Source organism: Ipomoea nil, unplaced genomic scaffold (genome assembly GCF_001879475.1).
Source record: "Ipomoea nil cultivar Tokyo-kokei standard unplaced genomic scaffold, Asagao_1.1 scaffold0188, whole genome shotgun sequence".
NCBI lineage: Eukaryota > Viridiplantae > Streptophyta > Magnoliopsida > Solanales > Convolvulaceae > Ipomoea > Ipomoea nil.
In genome coordinates this window covers 841,089-862,500 of record NW_017616616.1, presented here as the reverse complement: position 1 = coordinate 862,500, position 21,412 = coordinate 841,089, and the positions used below count along the sequence as shown (strand labels likewise).

General features: G+C 36.8%; 1 protein-coding gene across 2 annotated transcripts in view; it reads left to right on the top strand.

Annotated features, from left to right (window-relative positions):
- The window catches only part of LOC109180563 (putative disease resistance RPP13-like protein 3), a 76,676-nt gene that overhangs the window by 29,234 nt on the left and 26,030 nt on the right, over positions 1 to 21,412 (top strand). Inside the window, exon 4 of one of the 2 annotated variants that reach the window (XM_019330214.1) lies at positions 13,746 to 13,991. In XM_019330214.1, the coding sequence (XP_019185759.1) occupies positions 13,746 to 13,991 (246 nt within the window). Of the gene's footprint in view, positions 1 to 13,714; positions 14,007 to 21,412 lie in introns of both variants that reach the window. The other variant, XM_019330206.1, reaches the window with a different exon arrangement.

The following is a 21,412-nucleotide window of genomic DNA, read 5'->3' as shown; positions in this document are numbered from 1 at the left end:
GGAAATTCGAAAAATGTTTTCTGAAAATAATTTTTTGAATTTTCAGAGTTTGGATGCAAGTTAAAAATCCAATCTACGGATAAACACGAGAAAAAAAAAATATTGTCTCGAAAATATTTTTCAAAAGTTATTTTTCTGCTTTTCAAACGAACCCTTAATGCACCAAATTGAAATTATTTGTGGCAATAATGGTAAGAGACTAATATTTTAATAGCATGATGGCAACATTTTTAGTATTTTACGCTAGAGATTTGGGTAGGGATGACAACGGAACAGGAGCGGGATGCAAGGAGTATATTCCCCGTTCCCGTTCCCGCAACCCCAACCCCGTCCCCATTCCTGGCGAGGAGGTAAAAATAATTTCATCCTCAGCATAGACCAATCCCTAGTCAAAATATTAAATTAGTGTAATTTTTAATAATTAAATAAAAATATATGAAAAATTAATTCATATATATATATATATATATATATATATATATATATATATATATATATATATATATATATATATATATAGGCGGGTTCAGGTGCGGTAGTGTCTTACGGTGCGGTTATTTCTTACGGTGCGACAACACCAATAGTTCACCAAATATGCACCATCAACGTTAGGAAATACACCACACAAAACAGAGTAAACAGAGCCCTGCATCACCAAACACACACCATTAGGTGTGAGTAAAAACACCATACACTGTTTGAAAATACACCATTGGGGGTGGTGAGTTATATGGTGTGTTTTTTTGAGTCCGTGGTGTATTTTGTGATGTTTGATTACATTTTATTGGGGTGTGTTTTTATTACACTGTTGGTGCATATTGTTAACATTGTTGGTGTATTCTGGAATTTGACCGCACCGCCGCACCGTAAGACCCCGCTGCATATGAGCGCTCTTCTATATATATATATATATATATATATATATATATATATATATATATATATATATGGATGGCGGGGTGAGGTATCTCCGTCCCCGTCCCCGTTTCCATCTCTGACGGAAAATTACATATACTTTTCATCCCCGTCTCTATTTTTTGAAAATTTTCTCCATCCCCATATCCGTCGAGGCGGGAATAGGGGATCCCCATATCTGTCGAGGCGGGAATAGGGGATCCCCATCAGGGACAAAGCAAACTCTCATCTCCTCTGATCTGCAACTTGCAATATATAATGATCAGAATTGTTAATCATTTTTAGGATTTAAATTAATAATTATAGGAATATAGTATAGTGACAAAATGGTTGGTTGTTGGCAAGTCATTAATTTGTTAATTTAATTGCTTATTGATGTGTCAAATTGAAATTATTTGTAAGAATATGTTTGTTTTAACCCATGAAATCATTTTTTTATTCGCATAGTCCACAATGACGGTGTAGGGGATTTGAAAATGGGTAATATTTTATGTATTCTCATTTTATTTATTTTTTTGGGTACTTTTTTTTTTTTTTTTTTTTTTTTGAAAATTTTCTGCGGTGCTTCATTAGAAAAAGGCTGAAATAATGTTTGGTGGGTGGATATCCCAGTACATAGCAGCAAGTTGCTGATAAATAATTGTCTGATCTAGAAATAAAATTAAAAGAACAGGACTGAAAATAGGTGGCAATTTGCCTGCAGCTGTCAATGGCATAGCCAATGTAAGAACGAAACGCAGTGGTTGGTGTAGTAAGATAGCGTTGTAGTGTCAAACAATCTGTGTAAATCTCAATACTCTGTTCCCCTCGATCTTTTAATCATGATAAAACTTCCTTGCACGCCAAAGCCTCAGCCATAAGCGGTGATAAACAAATCGATAATGGTGCACTAAAGGCCGAGATGTAGCCTCTATCATCATCAAGCAAAACAGCCCCTACAGTGGCCTTGCCCGTCTCGTGTAAATATCCTGCATCGACACGGCATCTTCTTACTGATGGCATGGAGTGATCGGCGGCGTTGGCAGACTCTCGCTCGGCGGTGTGGCGGTCTCGGGCAGTAATACGGCGATCGTCCCCTCTCGGCATCAATGCAGCGTGTGCAATCGTGGAAATAGCAGCCGAGATGGGGCGGGATTGGGTCCATGCACCCTTGGCGGCAACAGCGGTTCTGAGTAGTGAACCTGGTCGTGGTAGATATGCATCCCAAACTGCACCATTTCGAGCTCTCCAAATATTGTATAAAATCGACGCTGCATATAACATTCCATCAGAATGTAAAACATTTAGAAGCTCCCCAAACCAAACATGAAAAATATCTGTGACAATATTGGGGATTGTAAGGTTGGATTGTTCCCAAATGTTTCTTGCATAATCACACAAGACTAATGCATGCATTATATTTTCTTGTGATATCCCACACATGGCACAATATGGGTCCACATCAACCCTCTTTAAAAGCAAGTTTGTAGTTGTAGGCAATATATCACAAACGGCTCTCCAAAGGAACATTTTCCATTTTGGTTGGATTTTTAGTTTCCATAGGGCTAACAAATTCGCAAACGCCCCACCATTATTCTCATAATCTCCTACCAAGCGCCTCTACCCACTCTTCACAGAATACAGCCCTCTCGGGTCCCCATACCAATACCATGCGTCATTATAATCCAGGGATACAGGTACGTTCATAATTCTTTCCACATCCGTAGGTTGAAATAAATCTGTTAAAATATCATTATCCCATGTACCAGTCTGTTGATCAATCAAACCCACTACTTTTGGCCTCTTGTAGTTGTATAGGCATCTCCGTATGTATCATAGGATCCTGTTCATCTAGCAACCAGGGGTGAGTCCATATGAGTGTAGATTCCCCATTCCCAATTCTTCGTCTTACCCCACTACAATTTATACTCTTCGCTGCCATAATACTCCGCCAACAAAAACTGGGGTTATTCCCTATTTGTGCATCAAAAAACGTACCTTTGGGAAAATACCGGGCTTTATAGACACGAGTTACTAGGGAGTCAGGTTTAGTGAGCATTCACCATGTCTGTTTTCCCAACATAGCTAGATTAAACGCACGTAAATCCTTAAATCCCAACCCACCATATTTCTTAGGAACACACAATTTATCCCAAGCCTTCCAATGTATTCGCTTATCTACCCCAGAGTTCCACCAATATCTATTCATGGTTCTCTCAATTGCCGTGCACACTGATAATGGTAGGAAAAAAACACTCATTGAAAAGGTAGGCATAGATTGTGCTACACTTTTCAATAGTATTTCTTTCCCTGCTTGAGAAAGCAACCTCTTATTCCATGATCCAATTCTTTGGCGTATTTTATCCTCAATATATGCAAAAGCTGCTTTCTTGTTCCTTCCAACAAAAGAAGGTAAACCCAAATACTTGCCAAAATTCGGAGCCTGCCCCACCCCCAACACTTGAGCCGCACTTTCCCTATCCATATTACTCGTATTTCTGCTATTGCAAATACTTGATTTGTGGTAGTTTACTACCTGCCCAGATAAGTCCTCATATATTGTCAGGCATCTCTTTATCTCATTTGCCTCCTCCACATTAGCCTTAAAAAATAAAAGACTATCGTCCGCAAAGAATAAATGAGAGATTTGGGGGGCACCTCTTGCCACTCTACATCCATGAATCAACCCCGCATTGTTAGCCTGTTGCAGTAAAAGTGAAAGCCCCTCTGCACAAATAATAAATAAGTATGGGGACAACGGATCTCCCTGTCTTAAACCACGTGTGGGTATAATTGGGTCACTCCTTGAGCCATTCACCAAAATACTGTAGGAAACTGTGGTTACACATTTCATAATTAATTCAATCCATCTGCCATGGAACCCTAATGCCACCATCATATTACGGAGAAAGGGTCACTCCATACGGTCATATGCCTTTGCCAAGTCTAGCTTAAGTGCATCCCATCCCCCCAATCCACACTGTTTCCGATTTAGAAAATGTCCCACTTCTGCAGCTAACAAAATATTGTCTGTTATCAACCTATCCGGGATAAAAGCACTTTGTGACTCGGATATTATCTCTTCCATCAAAGGCTTCATTCTATTAGCCATCATTTTAGCAATTATCCTGTAAATCACATTGCTGAGTGCTATAGGGCGTAAATCAGTTACTAACTCTGGATTATTCTTTTTAGGGATCAGCACAATATTCGTTTCATTCAAACCAGGTGGAAGCTCACTAGATTCAAGACAATTAATCACAAAACTCGCTACATCTCCCCTACCACATCCCAAAAATGATGATAAAAACCCGGATTCATTCCATCCGGGCCCGGTGCCTTATCAGGATACATTGCAAACAATGCATATTTTACTTCTTCAATATTAAAGGGCCGTAATAGTGAGTCATTTTGTGCCTGTGACACCCTAGGTTCTATCCCCCCAAAAAATTCCTCTCCAGTTCCCGGATTCCCAGAACTGAAAATATTATTGAAATAATCCAGAATAGTATTTCTCATAGGCTCCCCTTCCAACCAATCCCCATTGTCATTCATTAATTTAGATATAGTATTCTTTTTCTTACGATGCGAGGCATACCTGTGGAAGAACTTGGTATTGGTGTCGGCCTCCTTGAGCCAGTGCTGCTTGGCCCTCTGCCTCCAGTATGCATCCTCCTGGGCCTCAGTGCGGCTTAGAAGCTGTTCTATGCGCTGAAATTCAGCAAGTGAGGCCGAGTCAGTGTGCCCTCTCAAACTTTGTTGATCCCTTTTCAGTTTCAACGCGCTGAAATTCAGCAAGTGAGGCCGAGTCAGTGTGCCCTCTCAAACTTTGTTGATCCCTTTTCAGTTTCAACATTTGTTCCCCATACTTATGGAACTGATCCCCACCCCAGCGTGTTAACCGGTTTCCACAGTACTGAATACAATCCTGCAACCCCTGTCCCCTTTCCTCCTGCCACGCCTGCTCCACCACATTCCTACACCCCTCATCATACAACCAGGCCATCTCAAAGCGAAAGCCCCTCCTCCTTCCTCCATTCATCCCTACCTCCTCTTGGATCATAAAGAAAATAACCGAATGATCAGACTTCCTGGTTCTCAAATTCATAACCTTAACATGGGGAATTATATTACGCCACTCATTCGTTACTAGAACCTTATCAAGCTTCTCTTCAATCCAATTTGCAGTCCCTTTTCCCTTCTCCCAGGTATACGGATATCCATTCATCGGTAGTTGGGCCAAACCACAATCCTCAAGTGTCTCCCCAAAACCTCGAAGGAGACTATTCGGATGCGGATTTCCCCCTCTTCTCATACTGATACAGCAAATCATTAAAATCCCCTACCACTACCCATGGGAGATTCGACCTCGCCGCCAACGTTCTCAATAAATCCCAAGATTCAGCACGCCTACTACGCTCCTAGAAACCATAGTAACACGTCATTCTCCAGGGCGGATGACCTGTCATAGTTACTTCAATATCAACATAGTTCCTTGAGTAACTGAGGAGCCTCGCCGTATTATTTTTCTTCCACAACAACGCTAATCCACCACTTAAACCATCATTGTCAACATAAAACAAACCTTCGAAACCCATTGTGACACGAAGTCGCTTAGCATGATCTCGCGCCACTTTGGTTTCCATTAGAAATACAAAATCGGGTTGCTTTCGGGACACCATGTCCACCACCTCACGAACTGTCCGTGGATTACCCAAGCCACGGCAGTTCCAACTCAGCGTACTCATTGGATCGGGCAGGTCTGTGATCCAGAACCCGCCATAAACAAGTTTTTTGAGCTTTCCATCATCGTCACATTAGTATTATCCCCTTCATGCTCACGGCGGCGCTTGGCCACTGCAGCCACCACCTCCTTGGCCTCACTCCTCTCCGCCTCAACACTCGGATCACCCCTCACTGCCGGCTGCTTTTTGAGGGTCCCTTGCGCCGGAAATTCCTTCGGCTTTCCGCCAAGGGGAACTAGCCAGGGGTCTCCCACTTCTTGTGGCCCGCGATTTTCCCCCACTCATAAATCCGCAGAGTACGGATATTGTTCTATCGGTATTCGCGCTTCCCGAGCCTTTAAACAAAATTTGTAAGAGTGTCCTAACATACCACAGCAAAAACAGAATGTGTGCAGCCTCTCATACCTAAAATTTACCCAACATGTCGTTTTATCTCGTTTCAGCAACTTCATTCTTCGTTTAATTGGTTTATCCACCGGTATTGAGACCCGAATACGATAGTATGTGAGCCATGGTGCCCCGATAAACCTTTCATCCAGCTTGACAAAAGTACCAATAAAATTCCCAATTTGCTCAAGAATTGGTATCCCCGTGTAGCCCATCGGCAAATCATGCACTTGTACCCATAGATCAATCGTATCCAGCACCACATCAATCGGGAGTACCCCGTCCGGAACCCTCTTACAAACAAACGAATGATTATTGAACGACCATGGGCCCTCATCCAACACATATTCCACATCCGTCTCATGATAGAAGACGAAAAGAAACAGATTCGGTTGAATCTCCGAAACCTGGACCCCCCGTACCGGTTGCCAAACAGATGCCATGACCTGCCGCATATACTCTGCTTTGATAATCTTATTCGTTAGGAGTCGTCTAACAATTCCCCACGTCTGCTCCTTCTCCGATTAATCATCACCTTCGGTCGCACCCGCCGGATTGAAAACGGCGTCCTCCTCATCATCTAAGACTATATCCGCCCACCGCCGAGTCAAAGCCGCAACACCACCCTCCCCGGTCGCTGCCATGTCGTTCGAACTGTGCGAACAGCGTCGCCAACCGGGACAGATCACCGGAGAAAGCTCAAAAAAATCCGTGAAAGCCTAGAAAACCCTAGTGGAGGAGAGAACTCTAGCAAACCCTAGAGAGAAGAAGACCAAGTTGTCGCAATTAGCGACGAGCATGGCCAACGGGTAGAATGTAAGAATGTGGATGCATTTTACCAGGTATGCACGAATTTCGGCGTGGCATGCCTACAATGTACTCCATCCGTTTATTTTTTGTGTCAAGTTTGATTAACGAGACTTGTATGACTAAGTTATTTACAATTTAATTTTTCATAATATTAAGTTTAGAATTATTATTTAAAATTTATATATTTAGAAACTACATTAAACATAAGTTTTCAAATTTAAAAATCATAAGAAAATGATAATAGAAATAAGTAAATTAAAGAAGAAAGAATTGATTTGACCTATAAATAGTAAGCATGATAGATAAAATGAGACAAAGAGAGTAGTACATTTTTTGTCTGTCTTTAGTTTTGAGAGGAACTCTATTGACTCTATTACAATGTAGTATTTACTGAAGTACAAAGAGTCCAATTCAAGTGCCATCTGTGCGCAAGGTGTTTGGCGTTAACACTAATTTTATTGGAAGACAAGGCAGAAGAAGGCAATCAAGGAAGAAGATAGCTTTAAAGGGGCTCTATTGTCTTTTCCATTCTAAGTCTGCTGTAACCGTTTTTTTCCCCCACTCACCACCTTTATATTCTCTGTGTATTCATCTGCTTCAATCAATTTTGAGATATTTTGCTTTCGTCAGTTTCAATGAACACCCTCCCCTTCCTTTATCACCATCGCTAAGCTCCAACAAATTTATATTAGTTTATATTAGTGTAGATTTATTGTTCATCATCCATTCCAAGTTCAAGAACTAACATTAGGTAGTTTTAACGACTATTTGACATGAGAGATTAAAAAGATCACAAAAAATTTAAGGATTAAATAGGGCTACAGTGTTTTAAAAAGAATTGGGCTACAGTTATAATTAAGAAAATGAGTTATCCATTATGCCACCATTCAAAAAGCCATTTTCCCAAATATTAAATATATTCGTAGTGGTATATATATATATATATATATATATATATATATATATATATATATATATATAATATTCGTAGTATTTAAATTCAACAATTAAGGGGTAGGTAATGACAAAATGGTTATTGTTGGGAAAATATTAAATGTTGCAGTCGTTGGCTTCACAAGACTTTTCAGCTATATGTTGGCTTTGGTTATTCCAATTCAAATTGTTAGTATTATATATATTTGCGGCATTTAAATTCAAAGATTAAGGTTAGATAATGACAAAATGGTTCTTGTTGGGAAAAATATTAAACATTGTAGTTGTTGGCAAGGTCTGACTTTTCAGCAACATGTTCGTTTTGGTTATAGAAAACCTGCAAATCAACTCTTTATTTGTGTTGGTTAGATACTGAAGCATATTAATAATTTGTTCATTTATTTGTGCACATTTGAAGGTCTGTTGACAAATTCAATTATCAGTGTTGGGTAGACAAATTTCATGTAAAAAGTAATTCGATTCCTAAATGCGTGTGTGATATTATGTTGTTGAGATGCTGAGATTTATAGAAGTTTGGAATAAGAAAAACGCAAGTGGTAATTGGTTTGAGTTACGAGAAACGCAAGTGTAACTCGCATCTGTCTGTGACTCGAAACTCAAGTTCCACTTACATTTCTACCAAACATACTATTGACTTTTTTTTGGTAGAAACACAAAGGCGACATGCGTTTGTTATATTTTGTACATGCAAGTTACACTTGCGTCTCTTGCATAATGTAAAATGCTTTTTCCCCAACTTGAACCCGAATACCTTTAGAACTATCCCAACATGTCTCAAATCCGAATGAATGTTACTTGTACCATTTCAAACCTGTTCAGCAATACATGTAAACTAAGGTACCTGTACTTGGCTTTGACGAACACAACACATTCAGAATAAAATAAAACAACATATATAGATTTGAGCTGTATGATCCCCACATAGCATTAAACAATATCATGTATGTTGTCATTATCTATCAAACATTAATCTTTACAATTAAGTTGCAGAATTTTTAACATAAAATACTAAAAGTTAATGCTGCCGCCCTCTTGCAATTAAAAATGTTTTCCATCTTGCAATTATTGCACTTAGAGCCATAAGACAAATTTCCAATTGAAGATAATTACTATACACAGACACATACTAAGTAAGAAGAAGCTAGTTTAGATCAGATCAGAGAAGAATTGAAGAATGGCTTGTGTTGCTGTAAATTCTCTTGTGAGGACCATTGAGCTTGAGTTCTTGCAGCCTCTGCCTCGCCCAATCATACGTCAAAAGCAACTCATCCCTGGCAATGAAAAGTTGATCCAAAATCTCCACCAGAAGCTTGGTGATCTGATAGAGCTGTTCGATGAGAACAGGATGGATGGTATCCAAGCCATTAAAGACTTGGAAACTAAGCTCAGAGATGTGGCTTTCCGAGTGGAAGATGAAATTGAATTCCAAATCGTACATCTTTATGAGATGGAGGAAAATGAAGAGTTACTTGCAGGAATAGCAGGTCTTTGTGTGGGAATACCAGAGAGTACTATGGATGCAGTAGAAGAAGACTTGGGAATTGCTGCAGATCTTTTTGTGGAAAAAGCAGGAGGAGGGGAAACTGATGCCCAAAGAAGTTGGCATTCTTTCAAACTTGGTTGTATTTTGGAAGAAGCAATAAGAGACATTGATGCCATCCACAATGAGTTATCCAAAGTGAAGATGGAGTACCAGCCGCGTGTCACAGCTGCCTTGCAAGCAAGGAAAACAACTACAGTACTTGCCGCAGCTGCAGCTTCTTCCACATGTTATAGTGATGGAGGAGTTGATGATGATTCACACTCCCAGCCCCAGCAGGGCAGCATAAATATGGTGGGGAAAAACAATGAGTTCCACACTGTAAAGGCGATGCTAATTCAGCACTCATCAAGGCAGCGGGAAATTGTCTCCATTCAAGGTATGGGAGGCATCGGCAAGACAACATTAGCTAGACGAGTTTATGATGATCCATCGATTGCCTCTCACTTTGACAAGCGAGTTTGGGTTGTTGTATCACAATATCATAATAAGTTTCAAATGCTCACAGATCTTCTTAACTCAATGGGTTGTGTAGGTAGTAGCACTCAAGAGGATGAGCTAGCACAGCAACTATACCAAAATCTGATGCATCGAAGGTACTTTGTTGTGATAGATGACATTTGGAGCGTTGATGCGTGGAATTCTGTCAAGGCCTGCTTTCCTGATAATGCAAATGGTAGTCGAGTATTGTTGACTACTCGCTCTGCACAGGTGGCTACTAGTATTGGCTCTAATAATAACTTTTCTCATCAAAAGCAATTGTTAGATCAAACTGAGAGTTGGAATTTATTTCGTGAAAAAGCAAGCAAATCTGGCTATGCTGAGTTTGAGGCGATTGGGAGACCCATTGTTAAGAAATGCAAAGGATTGCCTCTGGCAATTGTTGTAGCTGCAGGTTTATTTTCCAAACTTCATACGCTTGATGAATGGAAGAATGTTGCAAAAGTTCTAAATTCATCTGCAACAACAACAATTGATGAAGAATGTTCAAGGATACTCTCATCCAGTTACAATCACTTGCCTCACAGTTTGAAGGCTAGCTTTCTATATTTGAGCGTTTTTCCAGAAGATGAAGAGATCCATGTTAAAGAAATTGTAAAGTTATGGATTGCCGAAGGACTTGTAAAGGTATCCGAGGATATGAGCTTTGATGCAGTGGCTAGAAGGCACATTCAAGAACTCAAAGATAGGAGCCTAATTCTTGTAAATCGGCCAAGTAAATGTGGAAGAAAATTAAAGACATTTAGAATGCACGATTTAGTGTATTCTTTTTGTATGAGGGAAGCTAAAAAGGAAAGCCTTCTGCATGTTGCCTATGAGCATGAGTCCTGTTCCCCTCCGAAAGATGTTCGATGGGTAAGAATCCAATCAGAATGGTTTAACGAACAAATATCATATTCTTTAAAAAACTGTAGATCCATCTTTTTTTACAAGTATATACCTTCAGAATTGAAATTTTGCAGTCTATTAAGAGTACTCTATAATCATATTGACTGTGAGATTGGATATTTTGTCCATTTGAGATACCAATTGTCATGGTACCGAGCTTTTACCATTTTAGATCCATTTCGTAGTTGGAATCTTCAAACACTTTCAACTGATAGTATTGATAAAATGAGTTTTTTAGAGTTCCAACAACTACAACATTTGCGTAGTTGTAGAGGTTTGAGTGATTTTCCCATATTTTTTCATCAAAACTTGAAGAGCATTTGTGGGTTGTTTCCTGAGCAATGCACAAAAGAATTATTTACAAATATTCCATACCTAAAGAAGGTAAAGATTCTATGTGTAGATGGTTGGAGTGATTGCATTAATAACTCTGCCTATTCACACCAGCTCCAGAGTCTGCATCTTCTTGGTACATTATCTGGGCGTCCGTTGGTGATTCCAAATATTAACCGCCTTGTTTGCTTGAAAAACCTTATGAGATTGAGGTTTACGGTAATGAAATTTGAGTGGAAGACAATTAATATTCTTAGCAAGTTGCCTAAACTTGAGGTGCTGAGGTTAATCTGTTGTGAGTGCATTGGTAAAGAGTGGGAACTATCAGAGAAGGAGAATTTCGACAAGCTAATTTATTTGGAAATTGGTTTCACTCATTGCCTAAAGCAATGGGAAGCAAGTGCTTGTCATTTTCCAAATCTTGAGCACCTAGTTCTTAAAAAGTGTACAGAATTGGTAAAGATTCCAGCTGAGTTTGCAGAAATTCCAAATTTGAAGTCAATCGAATTGGATTACTGTCTTCCTTCTGCGGTGGATTCCGCCAAGGAAATTCAAAGAGAGCAACATGAGCAAGGAAACGAAAATATGGTTGTCATTGAGGAACACACAATACAGGTTGGTTGGTCTCCCTCCCTTACTCTTTCTTTATTACCTTTTTTTTTTTTTCTTTCTTTTTCCCAAACTTGATTTAGTTTCATCATATTTTAATAATTTGTTTTCAGTGATTCATGGCAACCTCGCTCTTGCAATGATAAACATATTTGAGTTTATCCATATATCAAAAAGGTATATATGTTTACAGTTTACTTATATGTATCCTCCTTATCTTCTTCATTTATTTCACTCATATGTGAAGCTTATTTGTTTATAGCTTAATTTGGTGATTGGAGATATACTAATAAAATTATAAATTACTTTCGTCTCTTGGTATGCTTTACTTTCGATCTTTTACATGTTTAATGTTTGCTATGGGATGACAGAGCTAGGCATGTTCTCTCAATATTGATTTGACATGCATGGTTAGATATGGGTAACTTAAGTTGTTTTTATCTCTTTGTGATTCTTTATCAGCTAGAGTCATAAGGTAGAGTTTACCCAGTACACACCCTCAAATAGTAGCTGCGAGTTTCCCTCGTTACTTTCTCTCAATATATATGTGTGTAATTGTACCCTCACTTGTTGAATCTTCATGTGTACTGTGATTATTTACTGTGAATCTGCTTCAAATCGTATATGAGCGTGTCTGGAATGCAAAAGAATGGTTTAATTTTTTGCTAACTCATTATATATGTTTTTCCTGGCAGCAAGCTAAGGTGACATACAGCTCCCACAGTACACTCTTAGCTGCATCCAATTCAATCTTGGACACCACCACCCTTAGCTTGTTTATGATTCGGCTGGGTTCGATCGGGTAGTACACTTCTCCTTCATAAATCTGGGCACTTTAATTTGTTGTACCTTGTAATAGGAAGTTTTCTTAGAACCGTGATGCGAGTTTAGCCAAAACTATTGCTTGCTGCGAGGCTTTATCATAGCTTAAATGGAGATCTATTAATAACGTCATCCTAGAGTTGAGACAGACAATTTTAACTTTTGTTAGTGTTTCTCGTGATTATTTTATTCAGGTTTATTTATTGACTACTTTATATTTTACTATTGGGAACGTTTTAGTTCTGTCATGTTGGTAAATCAGCAAATCATTCTGCTCATGCTTTGACATGAACTTTAGGTTCTGAAGCTAGTTCAAGTGTGTGGTATTTCGTCTCCCCTTATTGCATGTCTTTCTGTGTTAAATTATGATAATTGTAGTTTTTGTTTTACTTTCCAAAAAAAATTAATTAAAAGATAGGAAGGAAATAAACTTGAAGAGCAGTTGATTCATGATAATTGAAAGATTCCAAAAAGAGGACTCAATTCAAGATTGAAAATTAAATCGAAACATATGGAACATGAGATCTTAGCTTGCAACCTCAACTTAGAATCCGAATAACTTATCTCAAACCCAAATCATTGTTACTTGTACCATTTCAAACCTGTTTAGCACTACATGTACTTTGGCTTTGACGAACACAACACATTCAGAATAAAACAACAAATATAGATTTGAACTGTAAGATTCCCACTTTACATTAAACAATATCATGTATATATGCTCTCATTATCTATCTAACATTAATCTTTACAATTAAGTTGCAGAATCTGTTTGTAACATAAAATTAAATACTAAAAGTTAGTGCTGCCGGCCTCTTGCAATTAAAAATACTTTCCGTCTTGAAATTATCGCACTTAGAGCCATAAGGAAATTGCCAATTGATGATAATTACTATACACACTCACATACTGAGTGAGAAGAAGCTAGCTCAGATCAGAGAAGAATTGAAGAATGGCTTGTGTTGCTGTAAATTCTCTTGTCAGGACCATTGAGCTTGAGTTCTTGCAGCCTCTGCCTCGCCCAATCATACGTCAAAAGCAACTCATCTCTGGCAATGAAAAGTTGATCCAAAATCTCCACCAGAAGCTTGGTGATCTGATAGAGCTGTTCAATGAGAACAGGATGGATGGTATCCAAGCTATTAAAGACTTGGAAACTAAGCTCAGAGATGTGGCTTTCCGAGTGGAAGATGAAATTGAATTCCAAATCATACATCTCTATGAGATGGAGGAAAAGGAAGATTTACTTGCAGGAATAGCAGGTCTTTTTGTGGAAATACCAGAGAGTAGTATTGATGCAGTAGAAGAAGAAGAAGAAGAAGACTTGGGAATTGCTGCAGATCTTTTTGTGGAAAAATCACAAGCAGGAGAAACTGATGCCCAAAGAAGTGGGCATTCTTTGAAACTTGGTTGTATTTTGGAAGGAGCAATAAGAGACATTGATGCCATTCACAAAGAGTTGTCCAAAGTGAAGATGGAGTGTGTCGCAGCCGCCTTGCAAGGAATTGGAAAGAAAACAACTAGTGATGGAGGAGTTGATGTCATGATGATGGTGGGGGATTCCTCCCATTACCAACACGCTTCACAATCCCAGCCCCTACACGGCAACAACATAATGGTGGGGAAAAACAATGAGTTCCAGATTGTAAAGGCCATGCTAATTCAGCATCCATCAAGGCAACGGGAAATTGTCTCCATTAAAGGTATGGGAGGCATCGGCAAGACAACCTTAGCTAGACGAGTTTATGAAGATCCATCCATTGCCTCCCGCTTTGACATTCGAGCTTGGGTTGTTGTCTCACAATATCATAATAAGTTACAAATGCTCACTGATCTTCTTAAATCAATGGGTTGTGTAGGTAGTGGCACTCAAGAGGATCAGCTAGCACAACAACTATACCAAAATCTGTTGCATCAAAGATACTTTGTTGTGATAGATGACATTTGGAGCATTGATGCGTGGGATTCTGTCAAAGCTTGCTTTCCTGATAATGCAAATGGCAGTCGAGTATTGTTGACTACTCGCTCTGCAAAGGTGACTACTAGTATCGGCTCTAATAATCACTTTTCTCATCAAGCACAATTATTAGATCAAACGGAGAGTTGGAATTTATTCCGTGAAAAGGCTAGTAAATGTGGCTATGCTGAGTTTGAGGCGATTGGGAGACCCATTGTTGGGAAATGCAAAGGACTTCCTCTGGCAATTGTTGTGGCTGCTGGTTTATTTTCCCAACTTCATACGCTAGATGAGTGGAAGAATGTTGCAGAAACTCTAAATTCATCTACAACAACAACAATTGATGAAGAATGTTCAAGGATACTCTCATCCAGTTACAATCACTTGCCTTACAGTTTGAAGGCTTGTTTTTTATATTTGAGCATATTTCCAGAAGATGAAGAGATCCATGTTAAAAGGGTTGTAAAGTTATGGGTTGCCGAAGGACTTGTAAAGACATCCAAGGATATGAGCTTTGATGCGGCGGCAAGAAGACACATTCAAGAACTCAAGGATAGAAACCTAATTCTTGTAAGTCGGCCAAGTAGTTGTAGAAGAAAAGTAAAGACATTTAGAATGCATGATTTATTGCATTCTTTTTGTGTGAGGGAAGCTAAAAAGGAGAACCTTCTACATGTCTATGAAAATGAGCCTAGTTCCCCTCCGAAAGATTACCGATGGCTAAGTATCCAATCAGAAAGGTTTAACAAACAAACATTTTCCTTTTCAAAAAAATGTCGGTCCATCTTCTATTTTACCGAAGGGGTCGTTCGCTTCAATTTGAATTGCAGCCTATTAAGAGTAGTCTACAATATTAATAGTGAGCGTGTGAGCAAGATTGAATATCTTATCCATTTGAGATACCTGTGGTCAATTTGTTTTACTCTTGAAATCATTTTAGATCCATTTCGTAGTTGGAATCTTCAAACACTTTCAGTTGTTAGTATTGGTGAAATGAGCTTTTTAGAGTTCCCACAACTATAACATTTGCGTAGATACAGACAACTGATTGATTTTCCCATATTTTTTCATCAAAACTTGAAGAGCATTTGTGGGTTGATTATTGATCAATGCACAAAAGAATTATTTACAAATATTCCATACCTAAAGAAGGTAGAGATTCTATGTGGTGGATATGGTTGGAGTGATGGTTGCATTAATAACCTTGCCTATTCACACCAGCTCCAGTGTCTGCATCTTCTTGCTACATATCATTTCGAGCTTCCGTCGTTGGTGATTGCAAACCACCTTGTTTTCTTGAAAAACCTTATGAGGTTGAGGTTTACGTACATGAGATTTGAGTGGAAGGCAATTAATATTCTTAGCAAGTTGCCTAAACTTGAGGTGCTAAGGCTAAGCAAGTGTAAGTGCATTGGTGAGGAGTGGAAATTACTGGAGAAGGAGAATTTCGACCAGTTAATTTATTTGGAAATTGATTTCACTAATCTAAAGCATTGGGAAGCAAGTGCATGTCATTTTCCAAATCTTGAGCGCCTACTCCTTAGCCTGTGTTATCAATTGGTAAAGATCCCAGCTGACTTTGCAGAAATTCTAAACTTGAAGTCAATCGAATTGATGGGGTGTCGTAGTTGTTTGGTGGATTCTGCAAAGGAAATTCAAGAACAGCAACATGAGTATGGAAATGATAATATGGTTGTCATTGAAGAACTTACTCAGTCGGATGATTTCTCTCTGGTATTCTTTCTCTATAGCCTTTTTTATTTCACTCTCCTTTTTCTCCAAACTTGATTTAGTTTCATCATGTCATAACAATTTCTTTTCAATGATTCATGACAGAATGACGATGATTATAAACTTGGGATATATTGTTGAATAAAAGCAAAAAAAAAAAAAAGGTATGTTTACAGTCTACCTATCTATATATATATATAGCAAAAAGATTGATTGAAAGGCATCTGAGTGTGATATTTGGGCATTTGAATTCTTCCAATATGTATGTATGTGTAATTGTATCCTCAGTTGTTGAATGTTCATGTGCACTCTCATATTTCTGCAAGTGTTTAAACTTCAAATATTGTATTTTTAGTGGTTGGAACCTTCAAAATCTGTTGTCTACTTCTCAGACAATATTCTTTTTATGAACTTTTCTTAAATAGCTTTCTCTTTCATATTTGCTATGATAGCATATTATATGACCCTCTGTATATATAGTGTTACACATTTTTTGAATTTCAGTCTTCTTGTACAAGTAACAAGGCGTTTGGTTGGAAGGAATATATATTTCATTCCCACCTAAATCCAAAGGCTACTAAATTTTTTAGTTTGGTTGGAAGGAATTGCAATTCCCTCATTTTCATGGAATTAAAATCCCATGCCCCCTTGGAATTTTAATTCCATGGATCTTGAGAAGAAAAAAAAAGAAGATAATGATGAGACAAACTTACCCTCCCCTTTTTTAACTTAAAATTGATGCCCACAACAACAATTGGTGTTTTGGACTTTATACTACTTATTCATTTTCAATTTCCATGTATACCAAACATTGGAATTGAAATTCCCAATAATTTTATTCCTATAAACCAAACACTGAAATTTAAATTCTCACTTTATTTCCAATAATTCATCTCCCATTAAATTGCAATTCTTTTCCCACGTAATTCCCTTCGTCTAACCAAACACCTTGTAAATATCTCTTTTCTTGCAAATGAGAGTTCAAATGATAAGAGATTTTTGTCGAGTATCAAATTATAGTATATGAAATTAGATGTTGTTTCACTGAGAATTTCATTCATGACATACATATATTTAAGTTAATCTGAGATTTCTAAGAATGATTTTATAATTCATTTTTTGTTACATTTTCTAATAATACCACTGATGAAATACTTGGTATCAAGCTACTTTAGCTTAATAGACCAATCCATCCATATAGCTAAATCAATAGGTCTACTGAAGCAATCAATACCCAGAGGCCGAATAATCCATAATCACTCTTATTTGATAAAGACTGGGCTATATTTAATGCTTGTAAAACACTGTCACAGCTACAACTAATGCAACAATCAAGGCATGCATTGATTTCAATTCCTATCTGTGAATGCCTCATATTTTAACAAGGTTGTAGTTTTGTGTGGTCACTTAGGTGTGGTAAAGTGTGGTGTATTTTTTTGGTGTGTAGTGCATTGATACATTTCATTGTGATGCATTTTCGAACATTGTTTGGTGCATTTTATGCATACCTTAGGGTGAACCCACACCGACAGCATGAGAAGCACTAATCAGTATATATAGGATCGCGTTCAGGTGCGAACTGCCCGTCTAGGAGAGAACTAAGAACCAGCACGCGCCACGTGTCCAGATCTAGGTGCACCTATAGTTATAAGTAGGTGCACTTAGGTGAAAGTATGTGCACTTAGGTAAAAGTATGTGCACTTGTAGGTGAAACTAGATGCATCGGATCAATGAATGTTAACAAGGTAAAATTACATGCACTTGTAGGTGAAAGTAAGTGATTTTACATGCACTTTTTACTTGCATAAGTGCACCAACTACTTACACATATAACACATTTACATACACCAAAGGACACGTGGCGCGCTGGATGGTTTTTAGTTCTCTCTTGGCAGCCATTCGCATGAGATCGCGCCTATATACATATATATATATATATATATATATATATATATATATATATATATATATATATATATATATATATATATATATATATATAGCAAAAAGGTTGATTGAAAGGCATTTGAGTGTGTAATATTTGGGCATTTGAATTCTTCCAATATGTATGTGTATATGTGGAATTGTACGTGTCCTCAGTTGTTGAATATTAATGTGCACTCTCATACTTCAATCTGCTATATATTTATATTCATATATTTCTGCAAGTGTTGATACTTCAAATTTTGTATTTTAGTAATTGGAACCTTCCTTCAAAATCTGCAGTCTACTTCTACCTCAGATAATATTACTTTGTGAACTACTGTTCTTAATTAAATATCTTTCTTTCTCATTCATGTTTGCTGCTATGACATGACAACATATTATATGAAACCTGCTCTCTGACTCTTTCTATATAATGTTACACATTCTCTGTTTTGATCACCGTATATTTAACTTGTGTTTTAACTTTGCAGAGGAAGATGATGAATGTAGATTGCTAAGTGTCTGTCTGCCATAGTGCCATGAATCCTGATTGCTGAAGTTGTTGATTTGTAATTTTTGAACTTGTAACTGGTAACTTTTTTATGTTCTAATCTGAACAATTGGATATTTGGTATTTTGGTCATTTGGAGTTTGTCAGTTTGGATATTTGGACATTTATAAGACACTAAGTTGTAACTTGTAAGTTGTAATTTAAACATTTGTCATTTTATTGTAATTACAATTATAATTTTTAGAATGGTAATAGATAAAAAAAAATAATTAAAATATAGTGGGGCAAAATTGTGGATCCACAAAAAATTGAAAAAAATAATAATTTAAAACTAAAGGCATTCCCAATAGTGGGATATTTGGTGTGATTTTTGAAGAGTTTTATAGGTGTGATTAGGAAAGAGAAAATGAAAGAAAATAATAAAAAAAAAAACAAAACAAAACACAATATGAAATAGAAATTAAAAAAACAAAAACAAAAACAAAAAAAAACAAAAAAAAAAAAAAACAAAAGTGAAAAGCTGACTTTTCAGAAACAAAAAGAAAAGCACGGGACGCACCCAGCTGGGTGCCCTTGTGCGTAGTGGCGAATCCAGCAAATGTTTGAAGTGGGGGCGAACCACTAAAATAAAAGAGATAATTTGAAAAACTAATACGAAACACTTAAAAAAGTATAACCATAAATATTGTTGAATATATCAAAAAAATAAAAAAAATAAATAAATATATATATATATATATATATATATATATATATCTATATATATATCTATATATATATATATCTATATCTATATCTATATATATATATATATATATATATATATATATATATATATAATTAAACTATATTAAAGTAGTGGAGTGAAACCCTAGACCACTCCTAAGGTTCCACACGTGTCATACCATTTGGGCTAACTTATCTTTTATTTATATTTACCTGTTTTCTTTTACTAATACTAAAACACCATTTGCGGAAGGAGTTCATCCATTCTCTTTCTTCCCTCTCTCTTCTCCACCTCACTCATTTTTCTTTAAAAAAAAATTGGTCCTAAATTCTCTAATGGGGAGAAGTGTTTTTGTGATTGAGTGAGAAAGTGGATGTTGAGACTCACAAAAAATTGAGAGTAAAGTGGTTGTGTTTGGAAACTCGAAAAATATTTTCTGAAAATAATTTTTTGGATTTTTAGAGTTTGGATGCAATTTAAAAAGTCAGTCTACGGATAAACATGAGAAAAAAAAATGTTATCTCGAAAACATTTTTCAAAAGTCATTTTTCTGTTTTTTAAACGAACCCTTAATGCACCAAATTGAAATTATTTGTGGCAATTCAATAATGGCAAGAGACTAATATTTTAATAGCATGATGGCATCATTTTTAGTATTTTACGCTAGAGATTTGGGTAGAGATGACAACGGAGCAGGGGCGGGATACAAGGAGTATACTCCTCGTTCCTATTCCCGCGACCCCAACCCCGTCCCCATTCCTGGCGAGGAGGCAAAAATAATTTCATCCTCAGCATGAACCAATCCCTACTCAAAATATTAAATTAGTGTAATTTTTAATAATTAAATAAAAAAATTTGAAAACTTAATTCATATATATATATATATATATATATATATATATATATATATATATATATATATATGGCGGGGAGAGGTATATCCGTCCCCGTCCCCGTTTCCGTCTCTAACGAGAAATTACATATACTTCTCGTCCCCGTTTCTATTTTTTGAAAATTTTCTCCATCCCCATATCCGTCAAGGCGGGAATATGAGATTCCCATCAGGGACAAAGCAAATTGTCATCTCCTCTGATCTGCAACTTGCAATATATAATGATCAGAATTGTTAATCATTTTTAGGATTTAAATTAATAATTATAGGAATATAGTATAGTGACAAAATGGTTGGTTGTTGGCAAGTCATTCATTTGTTAATTTAATTGCTTATTGATGTGTCAAATTGAAATTATTTGTAAGAATATGTTTGTTTTAACCCATGAAATCATTTGTTTATTCGCATAGTCCACAATGACGGTGTAGGGGATTTGAAAATGGGTAATATTTTATGTATTCTCATTTTTTTTTTGGGTACTTTGTTTTACTCTATTTCAACATGGTATATTGGTATGTTCTTATTGATTCAGAAAAGAAGACCAAGTTGTCGCAATTAGCGACGAGCATGGCCAACGGGTAGAATGTAAGAATGTGCATGCCTACAATGTACTCCATCTATTTATTTTTTGTGTCAAGTTCGATTAACGAGACTTGACTAAGTTTTTACAATTTAATTTTTTATAATATTAAGTTTAGAATTATTATTTAAAATTTATATATTTAAAAACTACATTAAACATAAGTTTTTAAATTTAAAAATCATAAGAAAATGATAATAGAAATAAGTAAAGAAGAAAGAATTGATTTGACCTATAAATAGTAAGCATGATAGATAAAATGAGACAAAGAGAGTAGTATATTTTCTATCTGTCTTTAGTTTTGAGAGGAACTCTATTGACTCTATTACAATGTAGTATTTACTGGAAGTACAAAGAGTCCAATTCGGGTGCCATCTGTGCGCAAGGTGTTTGGCGTTAACACTAATTTATATTAGTTTATATTAGTGTAGATTTATTGTTCATCATCCGTTCCAAGTTCAAGAACTAACATTAGGTAGTTTTAACGACTATTTGACATGAGAGATTAAAAAGATCACAAAAAAATTTTAGGATTAAATAGGGCTACAGTGTTTTTAAAAAAATAGGGCTACAGTTATAATTAAGAAAATGAGTTATCCATTATG